The 16,934-nt window shown below is 46.1% G+C and overlaps 1 protein-coding gene across 3 annotated transcripts in view; it reads right to left on the bottom strand.

The window, feature by feature from the left end:
* Positions 1–16,934, bottom strand: part of POC1B (POC1 centriolar protein B) — a 90,506-nt gene that overhangs the window by 48,469 nt on the left and 25,103 nt on the right. For all 3 annotated transcript variants that reach the window (XM_021092774.1, XM_021092776.1, XM_021092775.1), the window contains one exon: positions 15,371–15,550. In XM_021092774.1, the coding sequence (XP_020948433.1) occupies positions 15,371–15,550 (180 nt within the window). The remainder of the gene's footprint in view (positions 1–15,370; positions 15,551–16,934) is intronic.

Genomic DNA, 16,934 nt, shown 5'->3' with positions numbered 1-16,934 from the left:
CAAAATACATTTTCTAGACTAACCAAGTTTCTTTTAACCTTTTATTTAAATAATTTAGTCGTATGCTATCTGTCCTAGGTCTGCACAGCTTTCAAGCCAAGTCACCTTGTTTTTTTAAAGGTACTCTTTCTTTCCTTTCTTTCTTTCTTCTACTTCTGTCATTTTCCGGTCTTACCCATGTGACCTAAGAAAGCCTTTATTATTCATCCTGCAGAAACGCTTTTTCTAAGAAAAGGACTGGTGTGCTGAGAATTAAAATTAAATGATATCATCAACAAAAGAACCAACTCCCTAAGCCTGTAACTTCCTGGACTTGGGGAGGCCAGAGAGCTCCGATGGACTGAAAATAGGACAACTCATTTATACAGAATTGAAGTTTCTTCACGGACACACCTATTATCCACGTGCCCCATTAAAAAACATATGAGAAAACTCCCAGGCATCTTGCCTACTGCTTTCATGCCCTCGCTCCCTTTAGGATCCTTTCCAAGGTTCTTTCTCCCCTTAAGGGCTTTTTTAGAATAGAGACAGAAGAGCAGAAGACCAAAGAGAAAATGAAAAATTTTGGTCTATTAGGGAACTATGAAGCGCATGTTGGCTACTAATATTTTAGCAATAACAACAAAAAAATTAAAAAGACAGATTTAGGTCACAGACTGATTATGCTTCAGTTGTATTTGTAGCTTCCCTCTAGGCCCAGATTACTATAAAGTCATCTGCTAAGGGTGTGGATTATAATTGAAGGTTTTTCTTTTTGTTCTCTCTCACGGTCCCCTCCCGAACGCCCTGATCTTAAGGCTGGCCTAAAAATAATTATTCCTAACAAAAACTTTCAATCTGGAATTTATGAATTCACTGTATTTAAAAAGGGACGTGGAAGGATAATTAAGGTCTGTGTGCAATAGTCTTTAAAAATTGAAGAAAATAACCTTGCAAGGAAATCCTGTACACTGGCTAACTGTTCAGCTTGATTTTATAATAACATAACATATTATTGATCTTTTCCTTTAGAATATGTGAGGAAGATTCAAATATGAAAGACAGGATTAGAGAAATGCTCCAAACAGATGAAATTTATTTTGTACAGACCCTAGGGAAGAAAAACCTCTTCAGTATCCCCATGAAAACAAACTTTGCATGATAATTGCAAACAACTAAGGCAAGAAATCAAATTGTTTCTTATTAAACTGTCTTTTAAAAAATTACTTAATGTGAACAGCTAACAGAGAACAGTTCTAAAACATGCCTTGAGTCTTACATTTTAAAGCAATGATGAAAATGCAATCAAGTGGAATGATCAGATTAAAAACCAAGTATAAATATACCCACCCTATGACAATACTGGCCAACTATCGCCACCACCACCACCACCGTTACCCTGCCAACATTTACGGAGCATCTATGTCCCAGAAGGGTTCTTAACACGTTACATTCAATCCTCAGAATCACCCTACAGAACAAGGGCTCTTGCTAGCCTCCGTGAACAGAGGAAGAAACCAGGGCTCATACTGCCAGTCACGCAACCAGCACCTCTCAGCCACTCTGCTGCAGTCTCTGACAGAAAGGAAAGTTTCTTCTGCTGGCAAAGTAGAGCACAGGAAGCTCTGTGTGGCTTCTGTGTAACCACAGAAAGTTCTAAAGTGGAGGGAAACCACAGGGCAAGGCTCTTAGGCGGCTATGTGACTGGGCTCTGCCTGACAGGCTAACCGCTAGACTAACTTCCAATAAAAATCTGTGTGTGTGTGTGTGTGTGTGTGTGTGTGTGTGTGTGTGTGCTGCCCTACCCCACCAGCGTCCTGGAGGAGTTTATGGGGAGAAGACACATTCACTGACTCACTCAAATATTGACTGAGCACCTGCCAGAACCAGGCACTGGGCACTGTCCTGGCACATAAGGGATATTAAGATGCATGAGACAGATACCCTCCCTGAGGGGGGAGGGCACAAGTAATATAACTTTAGATAAGGATAACAAAAAGAGTTTGGGGAAAAAAGAAAAAAAAAAGGTGCCAACTTGTTGCCAGAAACAGGATTTGAAAGAAAAAGGATCTGAAAGAAACGTGTGAACAGTGAAAAGACCGTGTCCTGACCAGATGAAAGTTCTTCCCGAGTGGGAAGGGCTGCAGCCTGGGAGAAATCTCCCCAGCGCCACAGACATGAAGGGAGTGTCAGCTTCCGAGGAGTGGGGAGCGGAGGAGCTGCCTGGGAGGAAAGAAGCCGGTGCCAGCTCTGCAGGACCAGAGCGCGGCTCGGGGCCAAGCCCCCCGCCCTCGCTGGGCACGGTATGGCAATCCCTGCATACACGCTGCAAGCCTTTGCCAGGGTTAAAAGCGAGGATGGTGGTTTGTACCTTTTCCTCCCTCTTCTTTTGAATGAGACGTATCAGAAACAGGTGAGCACCAATACAACAGGCTCTCTGGCCAGACTGGGATCAGAAAAAGACTCAAACGACATCTAACGGGATTATTAATTTTAAGAAGAGTAAGAGGATATAAAATTTCTATTGTGACGTTAATAAATCTCTAACTCTCTAATTCACTACCACCCAACCACCTTTTGAAAAGCCCAGTGAGTGTGTCGCCAAGGTGGATATTACATTAGTCAAAGTGACTAATGGATCAGGAGACACGGACTTTCTGTAAGGCGTTGAGAAGTTAACTGCACGACTTACTGTTCAATCTCTTAAAATGTATTGGAACTATTTGGAGAAGATGAGGAAATTCTTGAACTTTTTTTCTAGAAAAACTGGTTCACGTATCTTGAGAGTAGCCCAAGTTATATAATAGGAGTTCTTTAACTTTGACTCTATGGAGTTCCTGAAACAATATATAAAATTATACCTGGAGTTCCCCTTGTGGCTCAGTGGTAACAAACCTGAGTAGTATCCATAAGGACACAGGTTCGACCCCTGGCCTTGTTCAGTGTGTTAAGGATCAGGCATTGCCATGAGCTGCAGTGTAGGCTGCAGACGAGGCTAGGATCCCACGGTCCTGTGGCTGTGGCATAGGCCAGCAGCTGCAGCTCCGATTCGACCCCTAGCCTGGGAAATTCCATATGCCGTGGGTGTGGCCCAAAAAAGGAAAAAAAAATTATATTTCCATAAGTACAGTCATTGAGTTATTTGTTCATAGTGAGACAAACAGGTCCATGAACCCTGAGAAATTTTAAAGAGCTTTCAAAAGAAATCAAAATTTTCATTTAGCTATTTCTTATCGGATATTAGACTAAATATTAGAAACACAATATATCACCACATTGTACACTTTACACTTATACAAGTTTATGTGTCATTCACATCTCAATAAAGCTGGGGGGAAACAAAACACAAGGACACACAACCCCCACCCTAGCCAGACCCTTAGCTGCATGGAGGCAGGGCTAAGCCATCTGAGACGAGTTTGGGACTCAACCGTCAGCCCTCCAGGCAGAAGGAACAGAGATCCACTTTGGGAGTTAGACATGCCACACTGAGGAATTAGATATGGTCCCTGAAAACCAACCTGCACTACAAGGGCTGAAGGATATCGATTTAGCATCCAATTTCAGCCACACCCAGCAGTTCGGACTGTGTGGAGGATAAGAAAACAAGAAAAAACAAAACAAACAAACAAACAAAAAAAAACAAAGTGAGGATAGACAGGGAATAGTAGGAGAGAAGGAAAGAATGAAGGAGGAGTTCCTGTTGCGGCTCAGCAGTAATGAACCTGACTAGTATCCATGAGGATGTGGGTTCCATCGCTGGCCTTGTGCAGTGGGTTAAAGGATCTGGCATTGCCATGAGCTGCAGTCTGAGTACCAGATGCGGCTCAGATCCTGTGTTACTGTGACTGTGGCGTAGGCTGGCACCTGCAGCTCCAATTTGACCCCTAGCCTGGGAACTTCCATATGCTGCACATGGCAGCCCTAAAAAGAATAAAACAAACAAAGAAAAAAGAAAAAAAAGAATAAAGGAAATTTAGAAAGAAAAATATTCTCAAAAAGATTGAAAAAACACCCATATATTTCTGGCCCTCAAGGCTCTGAGACCAGCGTAGGCACTGTTCTATGTCCCCTAAGACACAAATCATTGGTAAGAGCTACTCTGAAGCCAGCAGCTATTCAATAGGAGGCAGAAGCAGTAAAAAGCAGTGAAATAAAGCTTCCCAGTCAGTTAAGAGTCCCGATTCTAAGGCCAACTTTGCAAGTGTCTGACTGTGTAACCTTCTAAAAGTCATAACCATTCCGGCCACCATCTTCTGTTTGGATAATGAGACGGTTTGGTTTGCATTCAGGCCTAAAACTCTCAGAGATTCATTAAAAAAAAAAAAAAATTGGCAATTTCAGAGTTTGCATTGATGGGATGTGGGGTTTACATACTAAAAGTAGAGTTGAAGGCAGTAAGCAAAACCTTTATGTTTTTTACAGTGTTGGTCAGCTGTTAGACGAGAAATCATGTGACGATTGCAGTAACAGGAGTCATTCCTATAACTGCAGAGAGACAAAAGGCAGATGAGAGATAAAAAGGGCTAAGTATGCCCTGAAACATGCTAATTATTGCTGGGTCCTTAGCATCGACATGCCCGGACTCCTCTCGTGGCATCTCCACCCATAAGCACAACTGTCTGCCAAGGATATCCTGCAGGCACTTAGGACTTTGTCCAAATCTGAACTCGTCACCTCCGTCCCCAAACCTTTCCTTCCCCAGTGCTTCTTTTCTCAAGCCAGAAACCTAAAAGTCGAGCTGGATTCCTTTCTCCGCCACCGGCCGCCACACTCCAATCCTTTATCAGGTCTTGTCTCTTCAAACCACACGAAGCCTTGCTGGCAGTCCATTCCCCAGAATCAGTGAAAGTGATTTTTAAATCTTAAATAATGGGTTTTTCTGATTAAAACCCTTCAGTGGTGTGACATTTCCCTTGAGAAAAAGTGACATCCTCACACGACTGCTTCCCAGGGCCTCTGGGATCTAAATCCTGTCTCTCCTCATCGTAGCACCTTAGCTCTCCCGATACCAAGGCCCTCCCCTTGCCTCAGGGGTTCCCTCACATGCGGGTCCCTGTGCTGAAAACGCTGTTCTCTACTCTTTGCCTAGTTGAAAATACCGAAGAGGCCTTCACTCACCCTTCAGGTCTCTGCTCAGGATCCCTTCCTGAACTTCTCTTCCAGAAGTTTTGCTCCCCAGTGTGTGTCCTGGAGTAGCTCACGATCACACGAGCATTCTGTCCACTTCCCTGAGAGAATGTAAGCTCCACAGAGGGAGAAACCACGCGTGCCTCCTTCACTGTGGCAGCCCCCCGACACAATACATGGTATGGAGTAGGTGTTTAGTAAATACGTAGGGCAATTGAAAAAACGTTCGAGGGAATTGAAACTAATTTAATATTATAGCCAATAAAAACTGATGTTTAAAATCTTTGCAGTTTTTGCACAACATGAACACACCTAATGCCATCGAATTATGTGCTTGAGAGTGGCTAAGTGGCAAATTGACAACAATAAAGAAAAATCTCTGCAATTTAGATGATCTAAGAGCACTTGCAGTACTAACAAAAACTGAAAATTAAGGTCAGATTTTCCCCCTAAAAATTAATGCTAAAAAATCATAATATGGAAAAGTTGTCTCATTAGCCCCTACTTATTATTTATTTATTTGTTTATTTTGCTGCACCCTCAGCATGTGGAAGTTCCTGAGCCAGGCATCAAACACATGACCTGAGCAGCTGCAGTGACAATATCAGATCCTTAACCTGCTGCACCACAAGGGAACTCCCAAGGCTCTACTTATTTTTGATGAGGTCACCATAAAGAAACACAAGTTGGAGTTCCCGTCGTGGCTCAGTGGTCAACTAGGAACCATGAGGTTGTGGGTTCCATCCCTGGCCTTGCTCAGTGGGTTAAGGATCCTGCGTTGCCATGAGCTGTGGTGTAGGTCGCAGACTCGGCTCCGATCCTGTGTTGCTGTGGCTCTGGTGTAGGCTGGTGGCTATAGCTCTGATTCTACCCCTAGCCTGGGAACCTCCACATGCCACGAGTGCGGCCCTAGAAAAGGCAAAAAGACAAAAAAGAAAAAAAAAAGAAAGAAAGAAAGACAAGTTATCCCACAATATACATTATATTTTAAAATATGGGATTATAAAAATTTTAAATTTTAGAAAAATTCTTCCACTAAAAATAAAGATCTCAATTGCACATGGAGATATTTCAAATGATATGTTTTCTTTATTACTCATTAAAGACGAATTGCTCGTTTTAAAAAACATAGTAAGTAAAAAAGTCCACAGTGCCACCATCCAGACTAAATCATTCAATATTTTGTGGATGATAGGTACTTTATCTTTTGTTTATGTATGAGCCTTTTATATTATGAGTTCTGAATTTTGCCCCTAACCCTATATGTAAACATATTTTCACGTCATTATTTGCAAATATTCCCATTTTAATAGCTACATAATAATCTACATTTATTTAACCATTCTTCATTTTTTTGTTTTTATGATTTTTACTTTTTCCATTATAGTTGATTTACAATGTTCTGCCAATTTCTACTGTACAGCAAAGTGAGCCAGTCATATATATATATATATGTATATATTCTTTTTCTCACATTATCCTCCATCATATTCCATCACAAGTGACTAGATAATGTTCCCTGTGCTATACAGCAGAACCTTATTTGGAAAATTTGGTTATTTCTAATTTCTCATCATATAAATCACACCGAAAGCAGTTATCTTTAAATACAAAGCTTTTTCCTTTGAAGACAAAAGAGTATTGATTTAGGATAGATTTCCAGTTGTGGAATCACTGCAATAAAGACCCCGGATATATTTTGCAAACTGATTTCTAAAAAGGCTACATATCTTTTAAAGTATAAACATATCTCCCAAGAGATGACATATCTTAAACAATATTTCTGTGATCAAAATGCATGCTCATCAACAGTCCAAAGAACACAGCTATTCATGTCTTACATTAACGGACACACTATCTCTGTGTCTCGTGGAGTTTGTCTGGGCTCCGGAGACAAGCCATAAAAAGCACTGGGCTCTGAGGCAGACAGAAGTTTAGTTACCTAAGTCCACCGCACACTTAAAATTCAAATACTTGAGGGAGAAATAATTGTTCTGCTGACCCTCTATATTCATTTAAATACACTGTCCATACATTGGGAGGAAAAGCAGTATCACTTAGAATATTTTTAATGTTTAGTGGTTTAACTCATCCACTGATTTTTGCAAATGATGGTGTGCAATAAAGATCTAGCTTTACATCCGCCCAAACAGAAATCTCATTATCTTAACTACATATGAAGTAACTAATATATTACATATTTAATATTATCCTAACGTTTTAAATAACTATTCGTCCACTTCCCTACGGATCAGAAAACATATACAGATCTGCATCTGAGCTTTCTCTGACCTATTTTCCTAAGCTGGTGGCAGGATCACCACATTGTTTTTTTCTTTTTACGGCCGCACCTGGGCTAGGAGTCGAATCGGAGCTGCACCTGAGGCCTCTGCCACAGCCTCAGCAACGCCAGATCCAAGCGGCATCTGTGACCCATGCTGCAGCTTGCAGCAACCCCGGATCCTTAAACCACTGAGCAAGGCCAGGGACTGAACCCACATCCTCAGGGACAATATGTCGGGTTCTTAACCTGCTGAGCCACGATGCAATGGGCATTCCCATGGCCGTCATATTTTAATTCTGATAGCTTTATACTGTATTCTAAGAGCTGGCTGGATGAGTTTCTTCTAATTTTTTCCTGTAATTTTTTTCTTGACTGCTCTTGCACATTTAACTGAGCCATACAAATTTTGAAAATGACTTCTCGTTTTTCCACTAAATTCCTTTGGCAACACTTGCTGTTAGAAATAAAGTTACCCTCCGTAGTTATGTACATAAAACGCATTCAAAGGTTAATAGTAGTTACCCGCAGCAGCAACCCCAAACACTACGTGCAAATGTGTGAAATGGCTTTGGGACACACCCTGTACAATTCCATCATCATCCGTAGGAGAAAACAACTAGGCTGTGAAGGCAGTTAACAGCTGACATTATTCCCACTCATTAGCTTGTTCAACGTTCGGGAGGACTCTGTGAGGAAGGTACCCCTGTGGGTGCATTTTACGGGGGAGCAGACGATGGCCCAGAGGAGCTATGCTTCCAGGAGGGCATGCACCGGGTGACGGACACCCCATCAGCAGAGAGGAGGTACCCAGCAACCGCCGAGGCAAGAGCCAGAGTGACCATCAGTCATGGTGCCCGAGCCTGGCCCGGGGGAGAGAGTTCCTGGCCAGCAGGAGGGATCACGCAGGTTCCTTGGCAGGTCTGGATATGAAAGGCAGGGGCTCACTGCCTGATCCTAACTTGAGAAAACTGCCCATCAGGATTCTTGCCAACAAACCTTTCTCCTTACTTTCGAGGCCCACGGAGCCCCTCTTCTGACGTGGCTGGCAGAGGAAGAAGGTCCTGACAAGGCAGGCAAATGCTTGAGCCCCTCTGAAAGTTATAGCACCATCCCTGTGAAAAGGGACAGTGGCCTCTGGCTCGTGTTTCAGACCCTCCTCCACTGATCAAGCCTGACTCAGTTCCCCTGGAGCCTCCTCGCCTTGCAGAGTGAAAACAGGACTTCTGATCTTTCAGACACGTGGAAGAAAGTCCTAGACTAGGATGACCTCATTATGGCTAAGTTCTCACAGGAAGTTGCACAAACACTGAGAGGCTGGGCCTGAGCGGTCATTTCTCTCTCAGGCTGGGCCTCTCAACTCTCTTGGTCTCTAACTAAAGATAAGCCTCCAAAAAGATCGTAATAAATGCGTGAGAAAGAACTCAGGCTCTCAAGCACTTACACAGCCAGTTGCCAGAAAGATGCAGTCCTTATTCATTAAATTTAACCAAATTATTTCTCAGGAACATTCTTCCAGAGAGGCCTCTGCAGAATTCCACATGAATCACTCACTCCAAACAGTAACAAAACTGATTTTTAAAAAAATCCTCAGAATCACAAGGTACCAGCAAGATAAAGGAAGTCCATTAAGACCAGCTGTGCAGAGTGTCAAAATTATCAATCTGAACAGAGACAGAACAACAAAAAAGGAGTGAAGACACATAAATATTCCTCATGCATAACATGCATGTATAGTACCCCTGAATTTGATATAAAAAAATGACTTTTTTTTTGAAGAAGCCCATGAAAACTCCCACCAAAGCTACCTGCACAACTAAAGGGGAACATGCCATTGATTCATTCACACTTTTGCACAGCTCTTCTGAGCCTTGCTCATGCCACGACGAACACTCTGCAGGATCCCTCACCCGGTCTCGGACTCGAGACGGACCTCGCCCCTGGTGTCTGCCTCACCAGCTTCCTCGGTCAGCCCATGTCACTTTGGTGGAGCGGCTTCTTTCCCAGCGGCCACATGTCAAAGAATATCTCCCATCCCTGTCACTTTCTATCTTGTCCTACTGGGTTCTTCTTTCTTTCCTTTTTTTTTTAGGGCCACACACGCAGCATATGGAAGCTCTCAGGTTAAGGGTCAAATTGGAGCTGCAGCTGCTGGCCTACACCACAGCTACAACAACGCAGGATCCAAGCCGCATCTGTGATCTACCCCACAGCTCGTGGCAACGCTGGATCCTTAACTCACTGAGTGGGGCCAGGGATTGAATCCGCGTCCTCATGGATCCCAGTCAGGTTCGTTTCCGCTAAGCCACAACAGGAACTCCCCTACAGGGTTTTTCTGCAGAGCACAAATCACTAGTATGTTTGACTGCTGTTTGTCTCCCTTTGATGGAAGGAGCTCCATGAAAGTAGGAATTCTGTCTGTTTCACTTTCCGTGGTAGTGACAGAATTCAGAATAGTCTCTGGCATGAAAATACACAATGAATAAGGGAAGGGAAGCATCAACTGGCAAACAGACCTTATTAACAGGGCAACGTGGTGGCATAAAGGAATCGAAACAGGTTTGGCCCCGGAGACTATGAACCAATTCTTAGAGGAAGAGATGCCAAGCAGGAAGTTGAAGGGAGGGTGGAACGGGGGGCACTCCAGGTATGGCAGGCAGCAGGCGGGAAGGCATAGGACACAACAGAGCACTGCACATATGTGAACCCTGTGCAGCTGCTATCGCAAATGGTAAAAGGGACAGAAGATGAGGTGGTAACAGAAGGCAGAGCAGATACATACGTCAGGATGACTACGCTCAGGCTTAACCTGAGGATCAGCACAACCGGATTTGCATTCCACAAACGTCTCCTTGGAGGCAGGAGGGGGAAGAGGGAATACAGATCTGTAGTCACGGCGAATAGGCGTTGACTGTGAAAGTCTCCACAAGGGACAGTGATGATGAAAACTACAGCAGTGCTGGGCTGGAGATAAAACAGGCATCACGAACGCACGAGACTGGAGGCAAGGATCACCTCCACTTCTTCAAACGCACGTTTCACTCTCACTTTCTATGATATAAGGTGCCTTTTTTAGAAAGTGAGAGGGAATATTTAAGGGTCATGTCTCCCTCTCCCTTCCCCAAGCCTGTGCCACCTGCAAACCCCCCACCCCTGCCCGCCTGCCCACACATGCACACACACACACAATCCCAGGTATGGCTGTATCTAGAAACCAGAAATGAGAGACTAGTCTCTGCCTCCTCTCCCAACTCCTCTGAAATAGGCATCACTCTCAGGTCAGTTCCTGGTGCACGGTGTCCCTTGGTGGTACAGGTTTAAATAAGCCTCAAGGAAGTACTCGCACAGCAAGGGTGCACGGTTCCAACAAGACTCACCCACCTGCGCAGGAAGGGGGCTGCTCTGTTCCTGAGGGCAAAGCTGAGCTGGGCCTGCAGCTGGCCTGGAGGTAGGGCCACTGCCGCACACAGGGAGGGACTGTGGGGGAGAGCTGGGTCCCCCAGGAAGACTTGAGCACTGTGACCAGAAAACAGGGAGCGGATGCCAGGGAGACAAAGCACAAAGCTCCACCATCCCTTTCTTCTCTTGAATTAAGGGAAAACAACATTTTCCAAGGTTCCTCCCCAACTCCGGGGCTTCACCTTAGCTGATAATGCTCAGCTGGCAGTCTTAGGGCCTCATTCAACCCAAACGCCGTGACCTTGCACTTCTGACCCTCACAACAGTCCACTTGGAGGAGCCTCACACCCCTCACTCCGCGCAGAGGCTGACAGCCGCGAACTAACAAGGTAACAAGGTGGTGCAGGTGGACACACAAATCTTGGACCATCTCATGCCAACCCTCTAAATGCCAAGTTTGCTGGCTTTGAGAATGTGGAATTTATTAGATATCGAATATAAAAATAAACCCATCTAAATAAAGACCCAGAGAGCTCTCTATCCCTCTCTAGATTTTCCCACTGGAATCCCTACAAAAATATTTGCACACACACAATGGCTAGCAAAAAAATGCAAAGCTTCCAGAAACGCCACGCTGACGAAGGCTGATGATGGGGTTGAAGGAGCTCATGATTGGAGGAGCCCCCTGCTTGTTCAGCCGTCCAGATCCAGGCTGACCCTTGGGAGTCTGCCTTCTTCCAGATTCCAGGCCCTCCGTATTCCCTGTCTGATGAAGTCCTAAGGCCTTCCTCATCAGGCAGGACCAGAGCCTTCCCGCCCCCTCTTCTGTCCTTCCCACTTCTCGTGTGCGGCCAAGGCTGAAGGGTTCAGTTGACAAAGCACCACCTTCCTGGGAGCCCCGGTGCTCCTCCTGCTGCCTCCCTCCGGGAGGGGGGGGTGGTGGCGTGGGGGGGGTGCCACCTGCTCCCCATCTGATGCGTCCCTGCTGCCTCCTCGTCTCCCTCCCTCCTCTCAGTCTGAGGCTTGGACTGGCTCTTTGGACCTTTCCTCACACAAGCTTAGGTCAGTGCCGCACTTACACACTCGCTTATCACTGTGTGTATCATTTTCCCATGGGACACTCCCTTTTATAATGATTTGTACCTTTCTGTCCCCACAGCGTTATAAAAGCTCCTTGAGGCTAAGACTTTCATCTCTCCATACTTAACTCTCAGCACAGCTATGTGGCTCGTATCAAGGGTTCTGCTTTTTAAAGGATTGTTTTGAAGATAAAAATTTCACATTACTGGCACCCTTTCAACCTTTCATATGTTCTCTCTGACATTAGTGTCATGTTTGTTTCTTTTTTTTAACATTCATATTACACATAAGTATTTCAATACAAGCCAAGGAATAAAGTATTTCTTAGAATTTACTCCAGGAAAAACTACTCTTATCTGAACAACTTGATAGGATTTCTTCTTGCTATTAGAAAATGAAAGTATGTCAGTGGCCATCATTCCATTAGCAGCTTGGCTGCAGGGAATTCTGTCTACACCTCCTGCCCCATGCGCACTAACCAAGGTTCCGTGATTCTGGACAGAACAGTTTCCCCACCCCTTCCAGTGACTGATGTGTCCACAGGTATGTGAGTTATTACAAACTGCTTCACATTGTCTTTGAAAGGAAACAGAGGTAAAGAGGACGCAGTGGATAAATGATAGGTTTTTGTTATGAGTCAGAATGTACATGACGTGTTCTGCCTTGAGAAGCTAAATCGGCATTCAGTGCTCTTGCTTCTGTTCAGCCCCCTGATGAAGGTAGGAGAAGCCCTTCTCCTTAGCAAACATGTGGAGCCACAAGACGGGCCTGCGCCTCTGCTCGCCAGGCCCCAGCCACTAGATGACACATCTCTGTCTGCCTCCTCTTGTTCTTTACAAATCACTTTATAAATCACTTTATAAATAAATACAAATGATTTGACCAGCCTTTTGGGACCATCACACATGTCACCACCTCCTTAGATGGGGAGAAACATTATCAATTCAAGTTACATAACACATTTAAAACTAAATAAGAACGGGATAGAGCAGGATGGCTGAGATTTATCTGGTGATTAGTACGTGGGTGCTCTATGTCTATTTCCTCATTTTCAAATACCGTAACAACCTCGGCGGCAGGTTACTCTCATCATCCTAACTTTACAGGTTAAGAAAACTGAGGCATGAGGAGTTCCTGTCGTGGCTCAGTGGTTAACAAACCCGACACGTATCCACGAGAACATGGGTTCGATCCCTGGCCTCGCTCAGCAGGTTAAGGATCCGGCCTTGCTGTGAGCTTGGTGTAGGTCAAAGACGCAGCTCAGATCCCGCATGGCTGTGGCTGTGGTGTAGGCCAGCAGCTACAGCTCTGATTCGACGCCTAGCCTGTGAACCTCCATATGCCACAGGTGTGGCCCGGAAAAGACAAAGAAAGAAAGGAAGGAAGGAAGGAAGGAAGGAAGGAAGGAAGGAAGAAAGAAAGAAAACTGAGGCATGAGAAATTAGGTGCTTTCCTCAATGGTCACACAGCTAGTAGGTGGCGAGGCTGGGCCTATATATTTAGGTCCCAGGTCCACGTTCGTACTCACAGAGCTACATGGCATATATACAAATACTACTGAGATGGCCAGAGGCCAAAATAATGGAGCCCTTGAGAAGGAAAAAAACACCGACTAAACGTATGGCCTTCGATCTTTTCTTAGTCTGCTCAGACTCATTACCATAAAGCACAGTCAACACCTCCTGAGAATAATGCCCCACTGAGAACACAACAAGGGCTGTGGACTGTGCGGCGAGACAGACAGAGCTGGGCTTAAAGGCTCACTCCGCCACATCGTGGCCGGGGATGCCTAGCCTGCGATGTCCCATGGTGGGCACAGATCCAGGGCACTGCGCAGCTCAGAGCACCCCCCCACCCCCCCCTTGTGGTCACCTCTGTAGCAGCCCCCTTCTTGTGAGAAGTGTCCCCTCTCCATCACCAGAGCTCATTTCAGTGTGACTCTGCCTCCCCGGCCCGGGGAAATCTGGACAATGACACTATTTCACTGCCTGGCGAGGAGACGGGCACAGGGTCCTGGCTGGGCCGGACGCACCCCCCGGTACTTTTCTAACTGGAGCTGAGTGACCCTCTTCCTCTCTGGTCACAAAGCTGTGAGGACATCAGCTGCGAGGTGGCGGTGGCCTCAGGGCCAGGGTGTCTGAGAGAATAAAGCTGGCACATAAAGGGGCCTAGAGAGTCCTGAAGGTACTGCGTCCCTGTCTGGTCTCTCATTACCAACGCCAAGGTTATCAAACACATCGGCCAACTCATCCTCTTAAGAAGGGGGAAAAAAAATGGGTTTCTGCCACGTTCAGCAAGATGAGTTCTAAATTTAACTTTGAAACTCAGTTTCCTCATCTGTGAAATGGGAAATTTAAGGCAACAGCCTTTCCCTCCCAGGCCAGTTCGGATGAGGAAATGAGATCTATTTTAAGTACCCAAGCAGCCTGTCTCAGGAGTTGAGGGCTGCACGGCTGTGAGCAGGCGTTCATAGCATTTACAATAGCACCTGTCCCCAGAGATTCCCTGTCCCCAAAGACGATGGCGTTATTCTTGGTTCCTCTCTTTCTCATCACATCCAGCACGACAGCCAGTACTGTTGGCTGTAACTTCAAACCACGGTGACCCTTGAGCAACACGGGGGTTGGGGCGCCCACCCTAATCATGGCCCCAAATCCACAGGTAACTACAGTCGGCCCTCCGGATCCCGGGTTCCTCCGTATTTGTATTTTCCGCATTGGCGGATTCAACCAGCCTGGGTTCGCGCAGTCAGCGGGTATTTCCTACTGACAAAACAGCCACACATACGTGGAGCCCTGTAGTTCAAAGCCGTGTTGCTCAGGGGCCAACTGTACAGATGACCTAAACTCCACCTGCTTCCTGAACTCTCCTCAGCCGTGAACCTGGACCCACCCGGATGAGAGCTACTGCGAGAGCCCCCGATGGCACCTCCTGGCTCTGCCCTGACCTTCAACAGCCCGTCCTCCCCGTGGCGTCAGCACGGTCTCATTCACCGGCGAGGCAGAGCGATCAGATCAGCACACGCAAGGGCTGTCGACGGTCGGCTGGGCTGTTCCTCCCTCCGAGCCCCTTCCCCACGTGCCCACGCTCTCTGCCACCTCAGCCTGCGTGCTCGTCCTCGCACGGCCAACCCAGCTCCCGCTGCCTTTTCCCAAGATGCTCACTCCTTGGCCTCCCTCAGGGCTCTGCTCAAAGGCCACCCCCCTGTGAGCCGAACACTCTGCGGAAACCAGCAGCCCCGGCTCCTGTCCGGCTGTTTGCTCCACCGCATGCAGCCATCCTCTGACCTGCTGCACCTGGGGTCCCATGTTACCATCTGTCTCCAGAAGAGAAGCTTCATGGGAGCAGCAGTTTTTGACTGTTGGGTTTACAGTTGTTTCTGGCACAGGGCGAACTCACAATAAATATTTGCTGAATGAAAGGATGAATTTTCTGAGGGGTTGAGGGGCAAAGATGGAGCACAGCAGGAAACAGAGGTGGAACCTTTACGGGTGCACTTACTTGGCACAGCGCACCCAGTGCGTGTGTCGGTACAAGGAGTACAAGAAACGCTGGCGGTGCATGTTCCATACTTTGATGGATTTGTCTTCAGAAGCTGTCGCCAGAAACTGGCCATCGGCTGAGAAGTCCACACTTCGAACGGGAGCTGTGTGAGCTTTAAATTCAGAGGATTTCCCTCTCCTGGAAGTAAAGAGTTTAATATTGATAGCATCCGATTTAATTATAATCAATATCTAATCAATATGCGCACTTTAAGACATTCAAACAGTTGAACTTTTGTAAAAACTGGCAGTAGTTCCCTTGTGGCCCAGCAGGTTAAGGATCTGACATTGTCACTGCAGTGGCTCGGATCACGGCTGGGGGGGCGGGTTCAATCCTTGGCCCAGAAACCTCCACATGCTTCAGGCATGCCCCCCCGCCCCCCGCCACCAAAAAAAACAAAACAAAACAAAACCAAAAAAAAACTGACAGGAATGTGAGAAGGCTGTGTTGTGCTGTACTCCTCATCAACACTGTCCCAAGCTGGTTTGGTTCATTAAGGTCACGGCTGACAGGCAACACGAGAGACCCAGGTGGACCCCACCCCAAAATTTATTTGTTGAATTTGTTTCACTTGGAAACTAGCAAATATTTTGAACCAATCTCTACATGCATTCTAGGTACCTGTGGTTCCTCTAGAGAAGGCAATATATAGTTTAAACTGCAAGCTAGAAAAGCTCCGATTTATCAAATGAAGAGCTCTAAGGCCTGTTTTCAAACAGGGGTCACGTGGAAGTTGTGCAAGGACAGTCTGGTTTGGGGAGGAGGAGATGGCCTCGGCGTCACTTGCCTCCGTACGGAATGTCCGTGGGTGGCCTGACTTTCCTCTTTGCACCCAGCAGCACAGGGAATGGAGATCCCCGGGGCGAACCGAAAGCCCTGCTCAGCCCTGGGCCCAACTTTACAATCACAAGCAAAAATCAAACAGTAATGACATACTTCAGTTCCCAACAGCTTTGAAATTTCAGATAAAAAGACGGAGAGGAATTCCCGTTGTGGCACAGTGGAAACGAATCTGACTAGTATCCATTGGAATGTGGGTTCGATCCCCGGCCTCGCTAGGTGGGTTAAGGATCTGGCCTTGCCGTGAACTGTGGTGTAGGTCACAGACTCGGCTGGGATCCTGGGGTGCTGTGGCGTAGGCTGGCACCTGTGGCTCCTCTTTGACCCTTAGCCTGAAAACTTCCGTGGGTGTGGCCCTAAAAAGAAAAAAAAAAAAAAAAGATGAAGAAGATAATGCGTGGGCTTTAAGGAGAAACAGCAAGAAAAAATGTTGAAATAATGAGGGCAGGCTAGTACTGGAGTTACATGGTGGCATTTGGAAAATGCTACTTTGTGTCACTTCCCAAGGTGCTTTCACTTGATATTACATTTAGACTTAGTAACTTTTCCATTCAGAAAATCCTATTTATACAGGTGATGCCTCACGGGGAAAGTGGCCACAACTGAAAAAGATTAGGCAGCTCCTGCCCCTCCGCCCCCCGCATCTCATGGGTCAGCAAACCTATTATTTAGCACTAGCGAG

The sequence above is a fragment of the Sus scrofa genome, chromosome 5 (genome assembly GCF_000003025.6).
Source record: "Sus scrofa isolate TJ Tabasco breed Duroc chromosome 5, Sscrofa11.1, whole genome shotgun sequence".
Classification (NCBI taxonomy): Eukaryota; Metazoa; Chordata; class Mammalia; order Artiodactyla; family Suidae; genus Sus; species Sus scrofa.
The sequence above is the reverse complement of the archived record's forward strand: the minus strand, read 5'-3'. Positions and strand labels throughout refer to the sequence as shown.